A 17,241-nucleotide genomic window follows, 5' to 3' on the forward strand; every position below is an offset into this window, starting at 1 on the left:
CTTTTTTGAATGACAGTGGAAGGGATTGGTGGGGTTAACGGGTAGACTTTTGGGAAATATTAGTGATTTTGCCACTTTCTCTGTATCCTGATAACCCCCTTGTATAACAGTAGAGAAATAAAGCAGTGTGAAGCTGGAGAAAAGGTCGCAACAAGAACAGAAAAAAGACAGCTTTTTAGCCCTTACACGCCCCATTTCCAACTGTGTGAGCTTCAACCCTACAGTCGAGGAGAACCAAGAAGCTATTTGTCTCTTTCAAAATCTCTTCGTGAAACAGAAATCCATTCAGTTTGCGAGACAAACACTTTACTGACGGAGGTGTGTTCCCCAGCAATTGTATCTTTTTCATTTTTATTTTAAAAGGCATCTTCCTTTGTGATATATAGGAGAGGCGGTGGTCATAATTTCAGCATGTCAAACAAACTTCAAGGCCAGGTAAGAACTAATAATGACTTGTCAACAAAGGCAAGGGTTTTAAACTCAGTACGTTGATAGCCAGGTGTCCAGAAAAAAAAAAAAAAAAAACGGTTTGGGGTCTACTACCTACCAATTAACCGTAAACGCCGTTAATGACACAATTTCGGATTTCAGAGATTTGTGAGTTAGCACCACTTAGCAGGAGTTAAGACTGAAAACTTGGAGCAGGGTTGGAAAGGTTATGGGGCCAGCAGTAGGGATTTTTTTCTAAGGTTGCTGACGAAAGACAGTGCTGGGGTAAAACTGCCTCAAGTGCCCCCGAGCGGTCTTCACTCCAGGCTCAGGTTAACCGCGCGCCAGCGTGACAGAGACAGTCCCTTACATTCTCAAAAAAGGGAAGGAGAGCGACGCTCGCTCGCCGACGGGGCGGTCTGCGCGGTCACACCTCTGAGCCCAGCCGGCGATCGGGGAAGGAATCTTCCCGGCCAGCCCCGCAGCGGTGACGGGCGTCGCAGCCAGCCAATGGGCGTGCCGGAGGCGGGCCTGACGGGCTGGAGGGGCGGGATTTCCCGCGCGGCCGCCGCGGAGAGCCGGGTTGGGGCGGCGGCGGCGCCTTCGAGAGGGCGGGCCGGGTCAGCTGCTGCAGGCGGGGCGGTGCGTGGAGCTGTGGGCGGCTGCTGAGTGTCCTGCCGCCGCCCAGCCTTCGCCACGATGCCGGGGATCGACAAGCTGCCCATTGAAGAGACGCTGGAAGACAGTCCGCAGGTGAGGCGCGGGCGGCGGCCGAGGACAGCGCGCGGCCTAGCGCGGGCCTGGCGCCTCAGGTGCCCGCGGCCCAGGTGGGCACCGCCGCCCGGGGTCGCTGCCTGCCGGGACCGCGCCCGACGGTCGCGGGCCGGGCTGGAGGCCCGCACGGCTGGGCCGCGGACTGAGACGGAGCGGCCGCCGCTGTCCCCGGCGGGGCCTGGCGCTTGCTGGAATCCGCGCCGGGTCTCCTTTGCCTTTCCCGGGAGGTGCTGGGTTTTTTTATCGCGATGGTACGATGTGGTGAGATAAGCCCTCGGTTCTGGCGTTTTTTCGGAGGAGGCCTGGCACGCGGGGCGCGGCGGTGGCTGGTTTCCTTCGGAAGGGGCTGCGAGGCGGAGTGTGCCATGCCGGTGGACGCAGGGGCGCGCGCCTTGCTCCCCGCGGGGTGTCGTGTCCGGAGTCTCGGGCCGGCGGCTGTCACTTGAGCTGGGCACCCCCCGGGTGACGGGAAGGCGCCGACGCTGCTGAGCCCTGGGTTTGCAGACTTGGCCCGAATAAACTCATCAAAATAAAAGCCCTGTTTTGTGCAGTTGGGAAGGATGCTGGTGTGGTTGCTCTAGCTGAAGACAGTTTGGGAAAGCGTGACTGCTGGATTTCTTTTTCAGTACGGAATGAAATCAGTTGTATTTTTAAAAGGTGATAGGGCCTCTAACTTGCGTCCACTTCATCCTTATGGCCGCTTTTGTATATAGTAAGGGATATAAAACAATGTTGCTGGTGGATTTCTTAAATATTGCTGGCCGAGAAATACATATCATATGGCATTTATAGTGTAATGCCACCGCCACCCCCCCCCTCGCCCCCCGCCCCAAGGAAAAGAAAAGGGCTAGAGCTTGTTTTCCTGGATGACACATTTGCCATGGATTTTGTGCCAGTTCTGATTTCCAGGTTGAAATTGGGCGCTGATTGTAGAATTGATTTTTTTTTTTCTCATTCTGAAAGCTATCTTCATAGGCCAGTTGCTCGGAGGTAATATACTCTTATCAGGCAATATGAGGAAGAGAAACCCACAATTTGGATTATCTCACAGATGGTTTAAATTTTGCTTAATGACTTTCTCTGTAAAATCTTAAGCTATATTTCAGATGATTTGCAACAATTTTATGGTTGTATTGGTCAGTGTAACTTTATCTTTTTACTTTTTAAAAATTAAGACTCAATACACTGAACTTGTTTTACCCAGTCTACTTTTTATAGCCCATAAAGACTATAAAGAGTATGGGTTGCCAGTGCCCTATCTGTGACTTTCGACGAGATAATCTTGAATTTTCCATGTAATTAGTTTACAGATTGAATCAGGCTCCTTCTGTAGCCCAGGCCAGCTTCAGACACGAGTGCCTCTTGCCCCTGACTGCTGAGTGCAAGCTTGAACCACAAGGACTTCCAGTTGTTGCTTTGTTGTTTTTAGTTTAAAATTTGCTTTTATGTGGGTGGGTGTTCGGGCCGCGTGTGTTTGTGTACCACTTGCCCACGTAGGTCAGAAGAGGAACTGGAACTGTTTCTGATGGTTGTGAGCTGCCATGTGGGCTCTGGAAATTGAACCTGATCCTCTGGAAGAGCAGCCAGTGCTCTTAACCACTGAGCCATCTCTCCAGCCCCTGTTTTTTAATTTAAAACAATGATTTTTGGGGGGACCTTGCACTTGCTAGGCAAATGATGTACCACTAAGATAAATCCTCAATCTTGTTTTTATTTATTATTTATTTATTTAATTTGTGTGTGTATATATGTTGTTCATGTATGTATGTATGTATGTATGTATGTGTTTGCATGTCTGTGTATGTGTGCTCATGTGCATGGAGGTCCAGAATTGATTCATTTTCCTTGATTGCTTACCATTTATTTATTGAAGCAGGGTCTTTCTCTGAACCCTGGGTTTGCTAATTCAGCTAGTCTAGCTTGCCAGCTTGCCCCAGGTATCTATCCTGTCTCTGCCATACAAGTGCTGAGAGTGCATGGAATCTCCACACATGCCCAGTGTTTACATGGGTTCTGGGGAATCTGGACTCTGGGCCTCGAGTTTGCAGGCTAAGAGCGTTATCTACTGAGCCACCCTCCCAGCCCTATTAGAACGTGATTATGCGTATGTAGCTGTTCTTGTACATACACGCATGGAGAGGCTAGAGTGCTAACTCAGGTGCCATTCCTCCTCAGCCTCCGCCTAGCTTGTTGTTTTGAGATAGTGTCTCCCATAGAGACCGGGATCTCAGGGGATCATATAGGCCAGGCTGGCTGGGCAGCAAGCCCTAAGGGCCTGCTTGTCTATGCCTTCCCAGCACTGGGGTTACATGCACCCGCCACCATATCCAGCTTTTTACATGAGTGCTTTACAGCTTAAATGTCTTCGTGGTATTCTGAGATAAAGATTCCAAGCCTGCATATTTCCTTAAGTGATTTAACAGATGTCTCTTAAAATGTTTTATTAGCGTATTAGCATATATTAATTCCACATAACAATTTTATTATGACATTTCCATTTTTATTGTATTTGCCCCTTACCTCTCTTGTTCTCCCTTTCTCTTCCCAACTAGTCCTCTTACTTTCATGTCTTTTAAAAAGATCCTTGTTTTGTTTTGAGAGGAAACTCTTGTGTTGCTCAGGCTAGCTCGAGAGATCCCTTTGCCTCAGCCTCCAGAATAGTTAGGACTACAGCAAGTGTACCATATCCATCTCTCATTGTTTTAGAGCTTTTAGAGTTTTTCCAAAGTTCTGCTTTTATAAGTAGGGCTGAGGTGAATGCTTTTGGGTATATATCTTTCTCAGTTTATTTAGAAAATAATCCAGTAAGAATAATAAAGAATAGGAAAACTCTAAAAGCTCCTAATGTACTTTTTAAAAAAAATTTATTTGGTTTTTCGAGACAGGGTTTCTCTGTGTAGTCTTAGCTGTCTTAGAACTTTCTTTGTAGACTAGACTGGCCTGGAAGTCAGAGAGATCCTCCTGCCTCTGCCTCCTGAGTGCTGGGATTAAAGGCATGCGCCATCACTGCCTGGCTTAGCGTACACCTTTTTAAAATAGATCTTTCAATTCTAATCAAAAGTGACCCACTGGGCAGAGGATGTAGGTCAGTGGTAGATCTCTGGCCTAGCAGTCAAGGCCATGGATTTGATTTCTAGTGCTGTAGCTTCTCCAGTCCTAGTAAAATGGCCTGTGGCCTATTAGTTGCTAAGATGAAAAATTAGAGCTTGGTGGCTCATGTCTGTAGTCCCAGCATTTCAGAGGCTGAAAGCAGAATGACCATCATGAGTTTGAGGCCGGCTTGCCCTATCTTAAAATGAACAACTGTATGTGTGTATTGGGGCAGGGTAGTGCCATCCTTTGGATTTTAAGTTTTAGTGTCCCCTACGTTTTTTTTTTTTTTTTTAAAACATGGCCACCATGAATTGCTTCCTGTTTTAATTTGTAAGCACACCCTTGTTCTTCTTGCTATTTTTGTTTGTTTTTCGAGGCAGCATTTCTGTGTAGTCCTGGTGTCCTAGAATTCTCTCTGTAGACCAAGCTGGGCTCAAACTCAGAGATCTGCTCTGCCTTCCACATGCTGGGATAAAAATGTGCACTACCATGCCCAGCTCCCCCTCCTCCCCCCAGGGTTTCTCTGTGTAGCTTTGTGCCTTTCCTGGAACTCACTCTGTAGCCCAGGCTGGTCTTGAACTCACAGAGATCCACCTGCCTCTGCCTCCCAAGTGCTGGGATTAAAGGCGTGTGCCACCACTTGCCCGCCATGCCCAGCTTTATGCTGCTACTTTAATGAAATGAAACAGAATAAAAAATCCTTTGACTTCTTGACATTACTATCAAAAGAGTTTAAATAGATTAAATGTCAGAATTACTAAAGTTCTAGTATTTTACTGCTTTTAGAAAAATGTTTCACTGTCTGATTTATATACTGATTTATGTAAATTTAATTTTTTTTTTTTTATAGACAAGATCTTTACTGGGTGTATTTGAAGAAGATGCTACTGCTATTTCCAATTATATGAACCAATTATACCAAGCTATGCACCGGATTTATGATGCACAGGTAAAGAATTAAAAGGCTCACACAATACTGGTTAAAAGAGACTCTCAGCACCTGAGGACAGAGGTAGTGTCTCCTTGACTTACTGCTACGTACCTCACTTGTTCTTAGGCCCCGAGTATTATCTGTTGAAAGGGTGAATGAATACTGTGGTGGTTTGACTAGGAATGGCCCCGGTAGACTCATGTATTTGAATGTTTGGCCCTAGGGAGTGGCGTTATTGGAAGGTGTGGCCTTGTTGGAGGAAGTGTGTCATTATTGGGGTGGGCTTTGAGATCCCATATGCTCAAGTTAGGCCTAGTATGGCATTTCCTTCTGCTGTCTGCAGATTAAGATGTAAAACTCTCAGCTCCTTCTCCAGCACCACATCTGCCTGCAGGCCGCCATGCTTCCCTGCAGTGACAATGATAGACTAAACCTCTCAAACTGTAACCAGCCCCAGTTAAGTGTTTTCCTTTATAAGAGTGGCTGTGATCATGGTTTCTCTTCCCAACAATAGATACCCTAACCAAGACAAATACTAAGTATATTATATTACAGAGCTTAGGTTTCAGTTGGATTTGTAGTACTAAAGAAGTGACAGGGTTCTATATAGGGTCTGCCCCCTCTCCTCAAACATAGTGAGAGCTTTCTTACTGGAGTTTACTCATAGGGAACTGACTGAAGACCCCATATTGTTGTATTTTTCTTAATCATGCTTTCAACTTTAAGGAGTCCTTTCTTTTTTCTGGAGTAAAGGCTTTGAAAGTAGCCAGCCTTTATCTAGTTAGTAGAAGGCTGTGACTGAGTTTTCTTGTAGAGTAGACAAAGCTTGTCTATGTTTGTATAATTTATAAGCGTTAACAGCAGCCTGTGTTCTGTTGGTGTACTTTATTTGGGATTAGTTAAGTATATTAATTTTGTTTTCCTTCTTTTTTATCTATTGCTATGATAGTTGTGTTTTCCCACTGCCCACCCCCCAAAGGTTTTCCAAGGCTTCATTCTGGCCACAGATGTTCAGTTAAAAAGTGAAGCGTTATTTTATTATATCAAGACTGAAAAAAACTGAATTAACCAAAATGCCATTCTTCTGGCTGTGTTGCTTTGTTAGGTCCCATGTTAAGCACATTGTTATGTTATTGAATGCTCCTAGTCTCTAAATTGAAGAATAATCAGTCATTCTCATAGAATCTCTATAGATCTTGCTGACATTATGTACAGTTTACCTCTAGCGCTAAATATATTTAGTGCTTAGTTTTCACCAGCAGAATCCCTTAAAACAAAACAAAAAAACAGATAAAACACATGTACCTAAAGCTGGGTATGGTATTGCATATCTGTAATCTCAGCACTTGGGAGGCAGAGGCAAGAGGATCAGCAGTTCAAGGCCATCCTCAGCTACATAGCAAGTTTGAGGCCAGCCTGGGCTACATAAGTCCATGTCTTAAAAAAAGAAAAGAAAAAAGTAAGTACCTGTAACATTGCTGAATTCCTTGACAGTGCTTCTCTTCTGGTTTATATCTTCTTTCGAAACACTTTTTTTTTTAAACTTCTTTATTGACTCTTTAGGAGTTTCACATCATTCACCCCAGTTAACACTTTTAATGGTAGTTCCTTTTCCATTGCTGAGAAGTTAAAAAAAAATACATGTATAGTATAAAGTGATAATAAATGAAGGTGGCCTAGAGATCATCAGTTAACGTTTTTCTTAACTGTATATTGTGCTAATTTGAATCCTGGTCTTTTTCCTTAGAATGAACTAAGTGCAGCAACACACCTGACATCGAAACTTCTAAAAGAATATGAAAAGCAGGTACATATAGCAAGATTTGAAAGCATGGTTTTACATATGTAACTCTGTGTGTGTGTGTGTGTGTGTGTGTGTGTGTGTGTGTGTGTGTGTGTGAGAGAGAGAGAGAGAGAGATAGAAAAAAACTTTTTCATCCAGAATCTTTTAGTGTGTTAGAGCAAGGCTCTAAACATATAGATCAGGCTCTTCTTAAACTTTTGGTCCTCCTGCTTTAACCTTCCGAGTACTGGTATTCAAGGTATACACTACCATGCATGGCCTTGTAGGACTTCTTGAATTTACAAAATACGCCATTGAAATTTCACCAAGTCCTTATTGTTAGTGACTTAATGTTAGAACCACGGTTGTCTGCTTTTCTAGATTTCTCCTTTTTACTAACAAAGAAACTGAGCTTTGTTCAAGTTTATGCTATTAGTTGTTGGAGAAACCTGAGCTAAAGCCAAATCTTTGAACTCCTAGTATTGAGTACATTCCTGTGATGATATTTTGTTTGTGCTTTAACAAATAAATCTTGCCTGAAGATCAGAGAGTGGAGCTAGCTATTAGTTAACCATAGAGGTCTGTAGGTCTGTATAGACAGGAAACAGAAAGTGATATATATATATATATATATAGTTGGGTGGCGACAGGAACTCATCTCCTTTTTGGTCTGAGGAGTCAGGGAGGTGAGAGGTGACTTCAGCTGCTCCTTTACTTCTCTGATTTTTCAGCATTTACCCCAATATCTGACTTTGGGTTTTTAATTATTAAGACCAATTAGAATTTATGCTACACATTCCAGTATATCATGTTAGTTGATTACTTTATAGACATTTAAAATAGTGTTGATTAATTATGAAGATTCTTTTATTAAAGGGGTATTTTTAGAGCATGCTCAAAATTTTAGAAGTTTCTTTTTGTTTTATTATTAAGAAATTTTCTATTCATTTTACATACCAACCACAATTCCCCCTCCTCCCTTTTCCTTTCTCCCAGCCTTCCCCCCCCAACCCACCCCCAATTCCCTCTTCCTCCAAGTCAAGGTCTCCCATGGGGAGTCAGTAGAGCCTGGTACATTCAGTTGAGGCTAGAAGTTTCTAACATTACTTGAAAGCACAAATTCTGTTATTCATAAAAATACAGCATTGAACATTTATCTCATATGTATTTCTCAATTTTCAGCGTTTTCCTTTGGGGGGTGATGATGAAGTTATGAGCTCTACTTTACAGCAGTTTTCAAAGGTTATAGATGAGGTAAGTTTTGGTCTTGTTTGAATAGGTGGTTTTATAACTAAGTTACTCAAGTTATTCAGCTTTTACTGAAAACTATAAAAATTTATATTGTGTGTGTGTTCATGAGTGAGTACAAGGGCACCACAGTTTGTGTGTGGTGGTTAGAGGACAACTTGCAGGAATAGGTTCTCTCCTACCGTCTGAATCCTTGGGGTTAGGGATCAGTCATCAGACTTGGTAGTAGGTGCTGATACCCACTGAGCCATCTTCCCAGCCTTTATGTGGGGAACCAATGTAGTTCTGATTCTGTAAGAAGTTTTGTTACAAAGAATAGTATTAGAAGGCACAATTTCCACATCATGATGGTTTTCATAATATCAATATTTTCTTATCTAATTAAAACATTTCCCCCAGAATAAACTTATCTGTGAGCTTCATCTATTCCTATGAATAGATGAATCATTCCATGAATCACTCAAAAAAAAATTTTTTTTTTACTGTTATTTGATATAGACAGAGAAGAGTGAAGCTGTCTGCTGTAGCTAGGCACTTTGTGGTTTTTCTTTTGCTATTGAGCAACACTTTACTGTTCAGTCCTCATTAATCCATGCAAAGTAGTCAAAATTAGTCCTTAATTTCTCAAACCATTAATTATAACAGATCACAAAACAGTAACAACATGAAGGTCTAGAAGTTAGAAGAAGAAAAGTAGTGAGATGTGTATGGAGAACCATAACTGTTCTCTACTCTTGCTGTAAAAGCTGTGATTGTTTGTGTGATTATTCTCATATACATACTTTTTTGCCATGCTTGGGATCCAACCCAGGGCCTCACATGTGCTCGGTAAGTCCTCTACCACTTAGCCCCAGTTTTTCTAATATCTTAATAACTCATCATAGCAGAATATTTTCTGAGGCTAACAGTATAAGTAATACTAATGGGTTAGGGATGTAGCTTAGTGGTAGAATACTTGACTAGCATATGTGAGTAGTAGGCTCTGACCCCAGGCACTTAAAGTAAACAAAAAAAAAATGCTTATAGGAATATTTTCTATTTTTTTAAATTATGGTAAAATAAAATATATTAACATTAATGATATTTAATCTATTTGCAGTGTTGTACAACCATAATAGCTGTCTAGATCAAGAACATTTTCATTGCTGGGTGATGGTGGCATAAGCCTTTAATCCCAGCACTTGGGAGGCAGAGGCAGGCAGCTAGCTATCTGTGAGTGTGAGGCCAGCCTGGTCTACAGAGTGAGTTTCAGGACAGCCAGGGCTACACAGAGAAACCCTGTCTTGAAAAACAAAACAAAAACATTTCATCATCCTAAAAGAAGTCTTTTCCCTTTAATCTATCACTTTCCCTCAAATTTTCCTAAGTCCTTGTCAATGATTATAATTTTGCTTTCTGTCTCTATATATTTGTCTGTTTGGATAGTTTATATAAATTAAATTAGCCTTTCATTCCTTTTTTTTTGGTTGAATAAATTTCATTGTATAGATATATATTACCACATTTTGTTTATCCATTCATGGGTGTTCTGTTTAGTTATGACCATTCATATACTAGTTTATTTATTTTATTTTTTTTATATGCATTGGTGTTTTGCCTGCATGTATATTTGTATGAGTGTCAGGTACCCTGGAATTGGAGTTACAGATAGTTGTGAGCTGCCATGTGGGTGCTGGAAATTGAACCTGGGTCCTCTGGAGGAGCATCCAGTGCTTTTAACTGCTGAGCCATCTCTTCAGCCCCCTAGTTTGATCTTTTAAATACCAGCTTTCAGTTCTTTTTTGGTATATTCTCAGGAGTGGGATTGCTTGGTTTTGTGGTAATTTTGTATCTAACTTTCTGAGGGATCACCAGATTATTTTATGTGTGCCCTATAAACAGTATAAGAGAGTTCTATTTTTTTTATCCTTGCTAGCAATAATTTTTATTTTAAAAATGATAACCATTTGAGTTGGGGGGTGGTGGCACATGGCTTTTTTTTTATTCCAGCACTTGGGAGGCAGAGGCAGGAGGATCTCTATGAGTTTGAGGCCAGCCTGGTCTACAGAGTGAGTTCCAGGACAGCAGGACTACAGAGAGAAACCCTGTTTCAAATGCCAAAAAAATAAAATAAAATGAAAAGTAATCATTTAATGGGAGTAAAGTCATTTTGACTTGTAGTGTTTGGATAGTTAATAGATATTGAGCATTTTTTCATGTGATTATTAACCATTTGTAGTCTTTGGGAAAGTATCTGTTCACATCCTTTGCCAATTTTTAAATGGGCTATTTACTTTTTATTATTAAATTGTAAGAGTTCATTACCTAGATTCAGATTTCTCGTAAGACATGTCTGGCAAATGTTTTTTCATTCTCTTTATTATCTTAACTTTCTTGATAGTATCTTCTGGTGCACAGTTTTTATTTTAATAGAGTCCATTTTAGCATTTTATTTTGTTGCTTGTGCTTTTGATATATCTAAGAGAGTGTTGTCAAATAAAAGATCTTCCTAAATTTTTTTTCTAAAAGTTTCAGGTTGGGCATGATCGTGCACACCTTTAGTCCCAGCACTCAGAAGGTAGAGGCAGATAGATCTCTGAGTGCAAGGCAAGCCTGGACCACTGGAGCTATGTAGAGAGGCTCTGTCTCACAAAAAGAAAACAAGTAGAAAAATAAGGAATTTCTTTTCTTTTTTTTTGAGTTTTCGAGACATGGTTTCTCTATGTAGTCCTGCTATCCTGGAACTCAATTTGAAGACCAGGCTGGCCTCAAACTCACAGACATCTGCCTGCCTCTGCCTCCCAAGTGCTGGGATTAAAGGTGTGTGTCATCATCGCCTGGTAGGAATTTCTCTTTTACCATATAATATTTCATATTATACTACATAATTTTTATTGTTTCCATATGTAAAACTATATCAATCTTTTAAAAGACTAGATTCAAATTTATAGAACATTGGCAAATGTCTATGTATGGACATTTATTAGTTGTGTCATCTGTTAGTTATTTGGTCTCTTTGGTCTTTCTTTTACTAGCTTAGTTCTTGTCATGCGGTACTTTCAACTCAACTTGCCGATGCCATGATGTTCCCCATTTCCCAGTTTAAAGAAAGAGATCTGAAAGGTATTGAAGTCAACTTTATGTTTATATCATAAAGTCATCAGTTGTCAGATCAGTGCTAGTAGAGTGCATTTTATTTCCTATCTAAACCAGTTCTGACCACAACATGCCACTTTTAGTTTAAACAGTTACTAAACATTTATGGAAGTGCTTGATAGATATTAAACTAGTTCTTAACAAATAATAATGTCTTTTCCTCAAAAAGTAGATGGCTTAGCATAACAGTGTTTCATAATTAGGTAATGAGAAGGTGCTATGGGGGCTCAGAGGAAATGATCAAAAAGACTTTACCAAAAACATGACATGAGCATTTTACAATGAAGAGAAATGTCTTAAGAGAAAGAAAGGAGTTCTGTTAGGGAGAAGAGAATTCACAAAGGTATAGGTTGTAGAAATATATCACTTATTCTGAGAATAATAAATCAGTGCTGGACGTGCTGAAGCAAGGCAAGAGATGAATGTACAAGAGGATGAGATGGAAGTGAAGCATGGTAAAGATGTTGAACTTAAGTATATGAACAAAAACAAGCCAGTGGATTCTAAAGGAGCAAAGAGACACCGTCTTTGTTTTCAGAGAGAAGAGAGTGAGTTTGCTATCTAGGAGACTAAGAAGTTGTAAGAGTCCGGTGAGGGAATAAAGAAGGTGGAAAGGTGATAGCGGCGCAGAGTAGAGGTTTATGTAGGCAGGGGACTAGAGGCACAGGCATATCTAAACTGTAGTAGTTAGTACACTTTCTAGTTGGTAGATAATAAGGTTAGTAGGTGACCAAATGAGTGTCTGTAGATCTGGTTCTTTTAATAGTTTATAAACTTGAAGGTAGGTTAAAAAAAAAAAAGTCCTGCATATCAGTGAATGGTAAAGAGCTTGAATTAAAGACAAGTGTCTTGTAGAGATGGAACCAATAACTGAAATGATCCTTAAGAGTAGTCAGTTCCAAGGTAGAAAGAACAAGTCACAATCTAAGGAGACTGAATGGCATAATCTTTTCTTTTTCACTCAGTATTTGAAATTATTAATATATATAAAAAACAAATTAACATGTTAGATTCTAGTATTGTCAGTATTTGCATTTCTTAACATTTAAAGTGGCTTTTAATACTTGTTTTGTGTTGTATTTATGGTAAGTAGATCTTCTGGTGATGTATTGCTAATGATTTTGAATGCTTAGTAGACCAACTGAAACTAATCTTTTCACCTTGATTATAGATTCCTGTTTGAGTTTTAGTTATGGCTTAAATGGTACTAGTTGCTTTATAAATAGGATAAAGTATTTCATAAGTATGCTAAACTGAAATTATTTTTGAACTTTTTCAGAAATACTGACACTAAAAGAGGTATTTCAGATTGCTAGTAATGGTAAGTGCTGAATATGTTATACACTAATTTCTTTCATTCATCTATTAGTATATATCATTGCTGATTTTTTTGTAATTAAAAAAAATTAGCTCAATTAAATGGTTGATATAACATTATTTAAATCAATGGAGATACTTTGAATATGCTTTTTACAAAAAAATATTTGAATGGCAGTTATAGCAGTCTTAAAATTTGCTATCCTCATAATGCCTAAAGAGGTTCTAAATATTCTCTTTTACTTATTTCCTAAACATTCCAGTTTTCTTTCTCTCTCTCTCTCTCTCTCTCTCTCTCTCTCTCTCTCTCTCTCTCTCTCGACAGAGTTTCTCTGTGTTGCCCTGGCTTTGCTGGGATTAACTCTGTAGACCAGGCTGTCCTCGAACTCACAGAGATATGCCTGCCTCTGCCTCCTGAGTGCTGGGATTAAAGGCTTGTACTACCACTCCCTGGCCTTCCTCTTTCTTTTCCACTCATATTCTCTTCTCTTTCTGTGCCAGGTCTTGAAGCCAGGACCTTGTGCATGCTAGGGAAACACTCTACCACATTTTTTTTTTTAAAAAGAGTTTTCCAATTTTTAATTGAAAATAATGTTTTTCCTTTTTCTTTTTATTTATTCTTCTCTTATACAATACATTCCTACCACATTCTTCCCTTCTCTTCACTCCTCTTAGTCACCTCCCCGACCTCCCCGACCTCCCCACCCCCCCTCACTCCCATCCCCATCCCCACTCTCCCAGATCCATTGTTCCTCCATTTCCCTTTGGAAAAGAACAGGCATTTTTAATAGATAATAATTTCTTTGGAAGTTAGTATTTTCTCACAGTTTGATACATAGTCACATAATTTAAGGGAAACGAGGCTGTGGGGAAAAGTTGAATGTAGTAATCACATGGTAGAGAATTTTTACCTAGCTCTAGTACAGGTGTAGTTTTGCAAAGTATGGTTTACTGTTAACACTCATTTCTGTTTTCCAGATCATGATGCTGCAATTAACAGATACAGTCGATTGTCAAAAAAGAGAGAAAATGACAAGGTATGTGTACACACTTTTAAAAACATTTTAAATGTATTTTTTATGTGTATAGATGTTTTTTCTACAGGCATGTTTGTGTACCATGTGTGTTAAGTACCTGGGGAGGCCAGAAGAGGGAGTCAGAACCTCTGGAACTGGAGTTTCAGATGGTTGTGAGCCACCATGTGGGTGCTCAGATTTGACCCTAAATCCTCTGGAAGAGGTGTGAGTGCTTTTAACTGCTGAGCCGTTATCTCTCCGGTCTCTGTATACTTTTTCAACATCACAGTTACTGGACATTTCATTAGGTGATTTAGTTTTTCTTGTTTAAAAATAGAGCCAATAGATTGTTGCTGTGGTATTACTCTTAAATTATTTTTTCCTAGCTGTTCAAAACCTTTCTGATCACTGGTCTGTTTAAACAAAATGCTTTTATTCTGCCAGTGTTTGATATTATAATTAAACATAACTGTTTTAAAAGTGTAGCTGATTCTCAGTATATAAAACTTGGTGGTTTTTTTGTTTTGTATTTTGATAATACTGCATATATTCTGTTTTCATCTGTTCACATGTGTATTCAGAAATACCTTGTGAGATACAGTGTATGCGTGCAATAACACTTAATGAAAAAAGAGGGCATGAATTTTAAAGAAAACAAGGAATGGCATATTGGAAAGTTTAGGGGGAGGAAAAGGAAGGAGAAATGTGATTTTATTATAATCTCAGAAAGAAAAAAATCACAAAAAATAAAAAAGATAATTCAGTTTTGTGTTCAGGTTATATGAAAGTATGTATATAAGTGTATAAATAGGTATTCATGGTAGTTTGGGTGAGACAAAGGTGACCTTAAATTAGAGTAACACTCTGTGCTGGAAACTCATTAAAAAAACATATGATTAAAACCAAGTAAGTCACACACATACCTCAGTGAATTGTCCCATACAGAACTCAGTGAAATTCTGGTATGAGGCTTTCTCTACTTAAAGGGAATATTTATGTTTTGATAGTTCTTTAAGAAGTGAAACTCAGAAGTATTACACAATATTTCAGGACAAATGCACTTAAGTAAAGATTAAAGAAGAGAATATTACCAAGTTCTAGATGATTTCAAGGCTTGAGATACAGCTTGTACCAATGCTTGCACATGAGGTGATTGCTGTGTAGGCCTTGGTATTTACAACCCTGGCCACAGCTGTAGGCAGAGGCCGTTTGACTGCTTGTGGGAATTGACAACCGAGTAGCGTTTAATGTGCAGTAGCCAGTGTGACATAAAAGGGAATGAGTCTCACACAGTGATCATTCCCCAAAATGGCTTTGTTTCAAATTTTAGTTCACAAATTACCCAATAAAACATACAAAGTTTGAAATCTACATTAGTTATTTTGACTTAGAGGGTCTAGGTTATAAAATTTGGCATATTTTATATTGCTTTTGGCTATTCCAAGTATTTTTTAAAAAGTATTCATCTTTTAGAAAAATTGTTGAACACCTATTTATCAAGCAGTATGTTGGATCCTTTGTGGGAACAATGTGGGTAGGCTCCACTCTTGCTCTCCTGTGCATTCATGGAAGGCTTTTGTGTGACTACATTCCAGAGCACAAGGATGAAGAGACCTGGCTAACATGAGTTAAATGCAGTAATAGAGATTTTTGCTAGTTGTACAGATAGAGCTTTATTGGTGAGTTGGAAAACATACTTAGGAGGTGACATATGCATTGTAGATAAGTAGACAACACTTTGGGTATTGAAAAGGACATTCCTTAAAAAAAAAAATCCCCAAACCAAACAACAGAAATCCCTAAAACCAAAGCAGGTTTTCTCTCGAGACGTGTTTCTGGATTGGAAAATAGAAGGGTTTAGAGTACTGGTGGTGGGGTGAGATTCTGGGGACAAAGCTATGGTCTGTGGCTGCGCTACTTGAAATTATGTACTAGCTACTTAGTTCCATGCCTTTATCCTCTATGCAAAACAAAAACCCCACAAAACTGTTGTGAAAATGCAATTAGATAATAAATGCACAGTATCAGTTTTAGCAAGTTTCACTAAATTCTAAACATGTGGCAATAGGAGGAAACCATTACCTTTCATTTCTTTGGATGTATTTGGGGAGAGATGTAGTTGGGGGCTGGGCTTGGTGTTCTAACTCACACACATGATCCCAGTACTTGGGAGGCAAAAGCATGAGGATCAGTGAGTTTGAGGCCACCCTGGAGTTCAAACCTACCCAGAGCTATAGAAAGAGACAGTGTTTTAAAACAGACCAACAGCCCCTTCCCCTCCCCAAAGCCCAGCCAAGAATAGTTTGGGCCAAATTGCTATATTTATGGCCTTGAAATTTGCATTAGAGGAAGTGAGTAGTCATCAAAGGATGTTAAGTGGGTAAGTAACACCATACAGTTATAGAACAAAAGCTGTAATGAAAATGTGAAAGGGATCATACTAGAGAGAATACAGTAAAAAGAGTACTAGAACCAGGCAGTGGTGAGCACGCCTTTAATCCCAGCATTCAGGAGGCAGAGGCAGGCAGATCTCTGAGTTCGAGGCCAGCCTGATCTACAAATGGTTCCAGGACAGGCTCCAAAGCTACACAGAGAATCCTGTCTCGAAAAACTAAAAAAATAAAACAAAACAAAAAAAGAGTACTAGAATAATTTGCATAGTCATAATAAAGGTTGTTATTAAAAGAAGAGAAAAAGGAGTTTTGAGAGTTGTTCCTCATCTCTCACTGGTAATTGAACCCAGGGCTTTGTGAATGGTAGGCAAACACTCTACACACTGAGACACACTTCCCAACCCTACTTTTGAGAGAGAGATATAGTTCATAAAGAGAAAAGACAAGTCCTATAGTAGGAGGTCAACTCCAAACTGACATTTCCTAGAGAGAAGTAAGACAGGTGTTGTGAGGAAGAAGCTGTTTTTGATTTTGTGCATTTTCAATCATATAAACACTCATTTTTATACACAAAAGCACGTAAAGAACCTAGCTTCCCTTTGGTATTTGGAGAATGCTAGGGAGGAGATAAAAATTTACCACCACCAAGTCACTGGTGCATTGGGATAATGTTGGAACTTGGTATTCCAAGAAAAGGAGGAAAAGACCCTAATACATATTAGGCCTCTGTAAGTGCTCAATGAAAATTTGTTGAGAAAAATAACTCAGGGTAGCATATGTATTTTAAATGTGAATCAAGGAAAATGAGCAGGTAGAAAAAAGAGTGGTAGGGAGAAAACCAGGAAGGGAGAATTTGTGGTGTGAGCTGAATAAGATCAGATATTACTGGCTAAATAGTAATCCATATAGTGGGCTCTCTCTGTCATGCTTGTTGCAGATATTTACATATGTAGTTATATGCAGATATGCATTTTGTAAGTGATATGGTTGGTAAACAGAAAAATCTGTTTACCCAGTGTGTTGATGGATTTTCAATAGAGTAGAAAATAGAAAAGCTATGTTCAGTGGTTATTCATACAGTTTTCATCCTCTTTATTGTTTCTATTGAAGATAATTCAAAAT

General features: G+C 39.6%; 1 protein-coding gene across 1 annotated transcript in view; it reads left to right on the forward strand.

Moving 5' to 3' along the window:
• Positions 1–1,001: 1,001 nt before the first annotated feature.
• Appl1 (adaptor protein, phosphotyrosine interacting with PH domain and leucine zipper 1) overlaps positions 1,002–17,241 on the forward strand; it is a 45,987-nt gene continuing 29,747 nt past the window's right edge. The window contains exons 1-7 of the mRNA XM_028882415.2: positions 1,002–1,182; positions 5,147–5,245; positions 6,975–7,034; positions 8,193–8,264; positions 11,273–11,360; positions 12,673–12,714; positions 13,689–13,747. Coding sequence (XP_028738248.1) covers positions 1,129–1,182; positions 5,147–5,245; positions 6,975–7,034; positions 8,193–8,264; positions 11,273–11,360; positions 12,673–12,714; positions 13,689–13,747 — 474 coding nt within the window. The 5' untranslated portion in view covers positions 1,002–1,128. The remainder of the gene's footprint in view (positions 1,183–5,146; positions 5,246–6,974; positions 7,035–8,192; positions 8,265–11,272; positions 11,361–12,672; positions 12,715–13,688; positions 13,748–17,241) is intronic.

The sequence above is a fragment of the Peromyscus leucopus genome, chromosome 9 (genome assembly GCF_004664715.2).
Source record: "Peromyscus leucopus breed LL Stock chromosome 9, UCI_PerLeu_2.1, whole genome shotgun sequence".
Lineage (NCBI taxonomy): Eukaryota > Metazoa > Chordata > Mammalia > Rodentia > Cricetidae > Peromyscus > Peromyscus leucopus.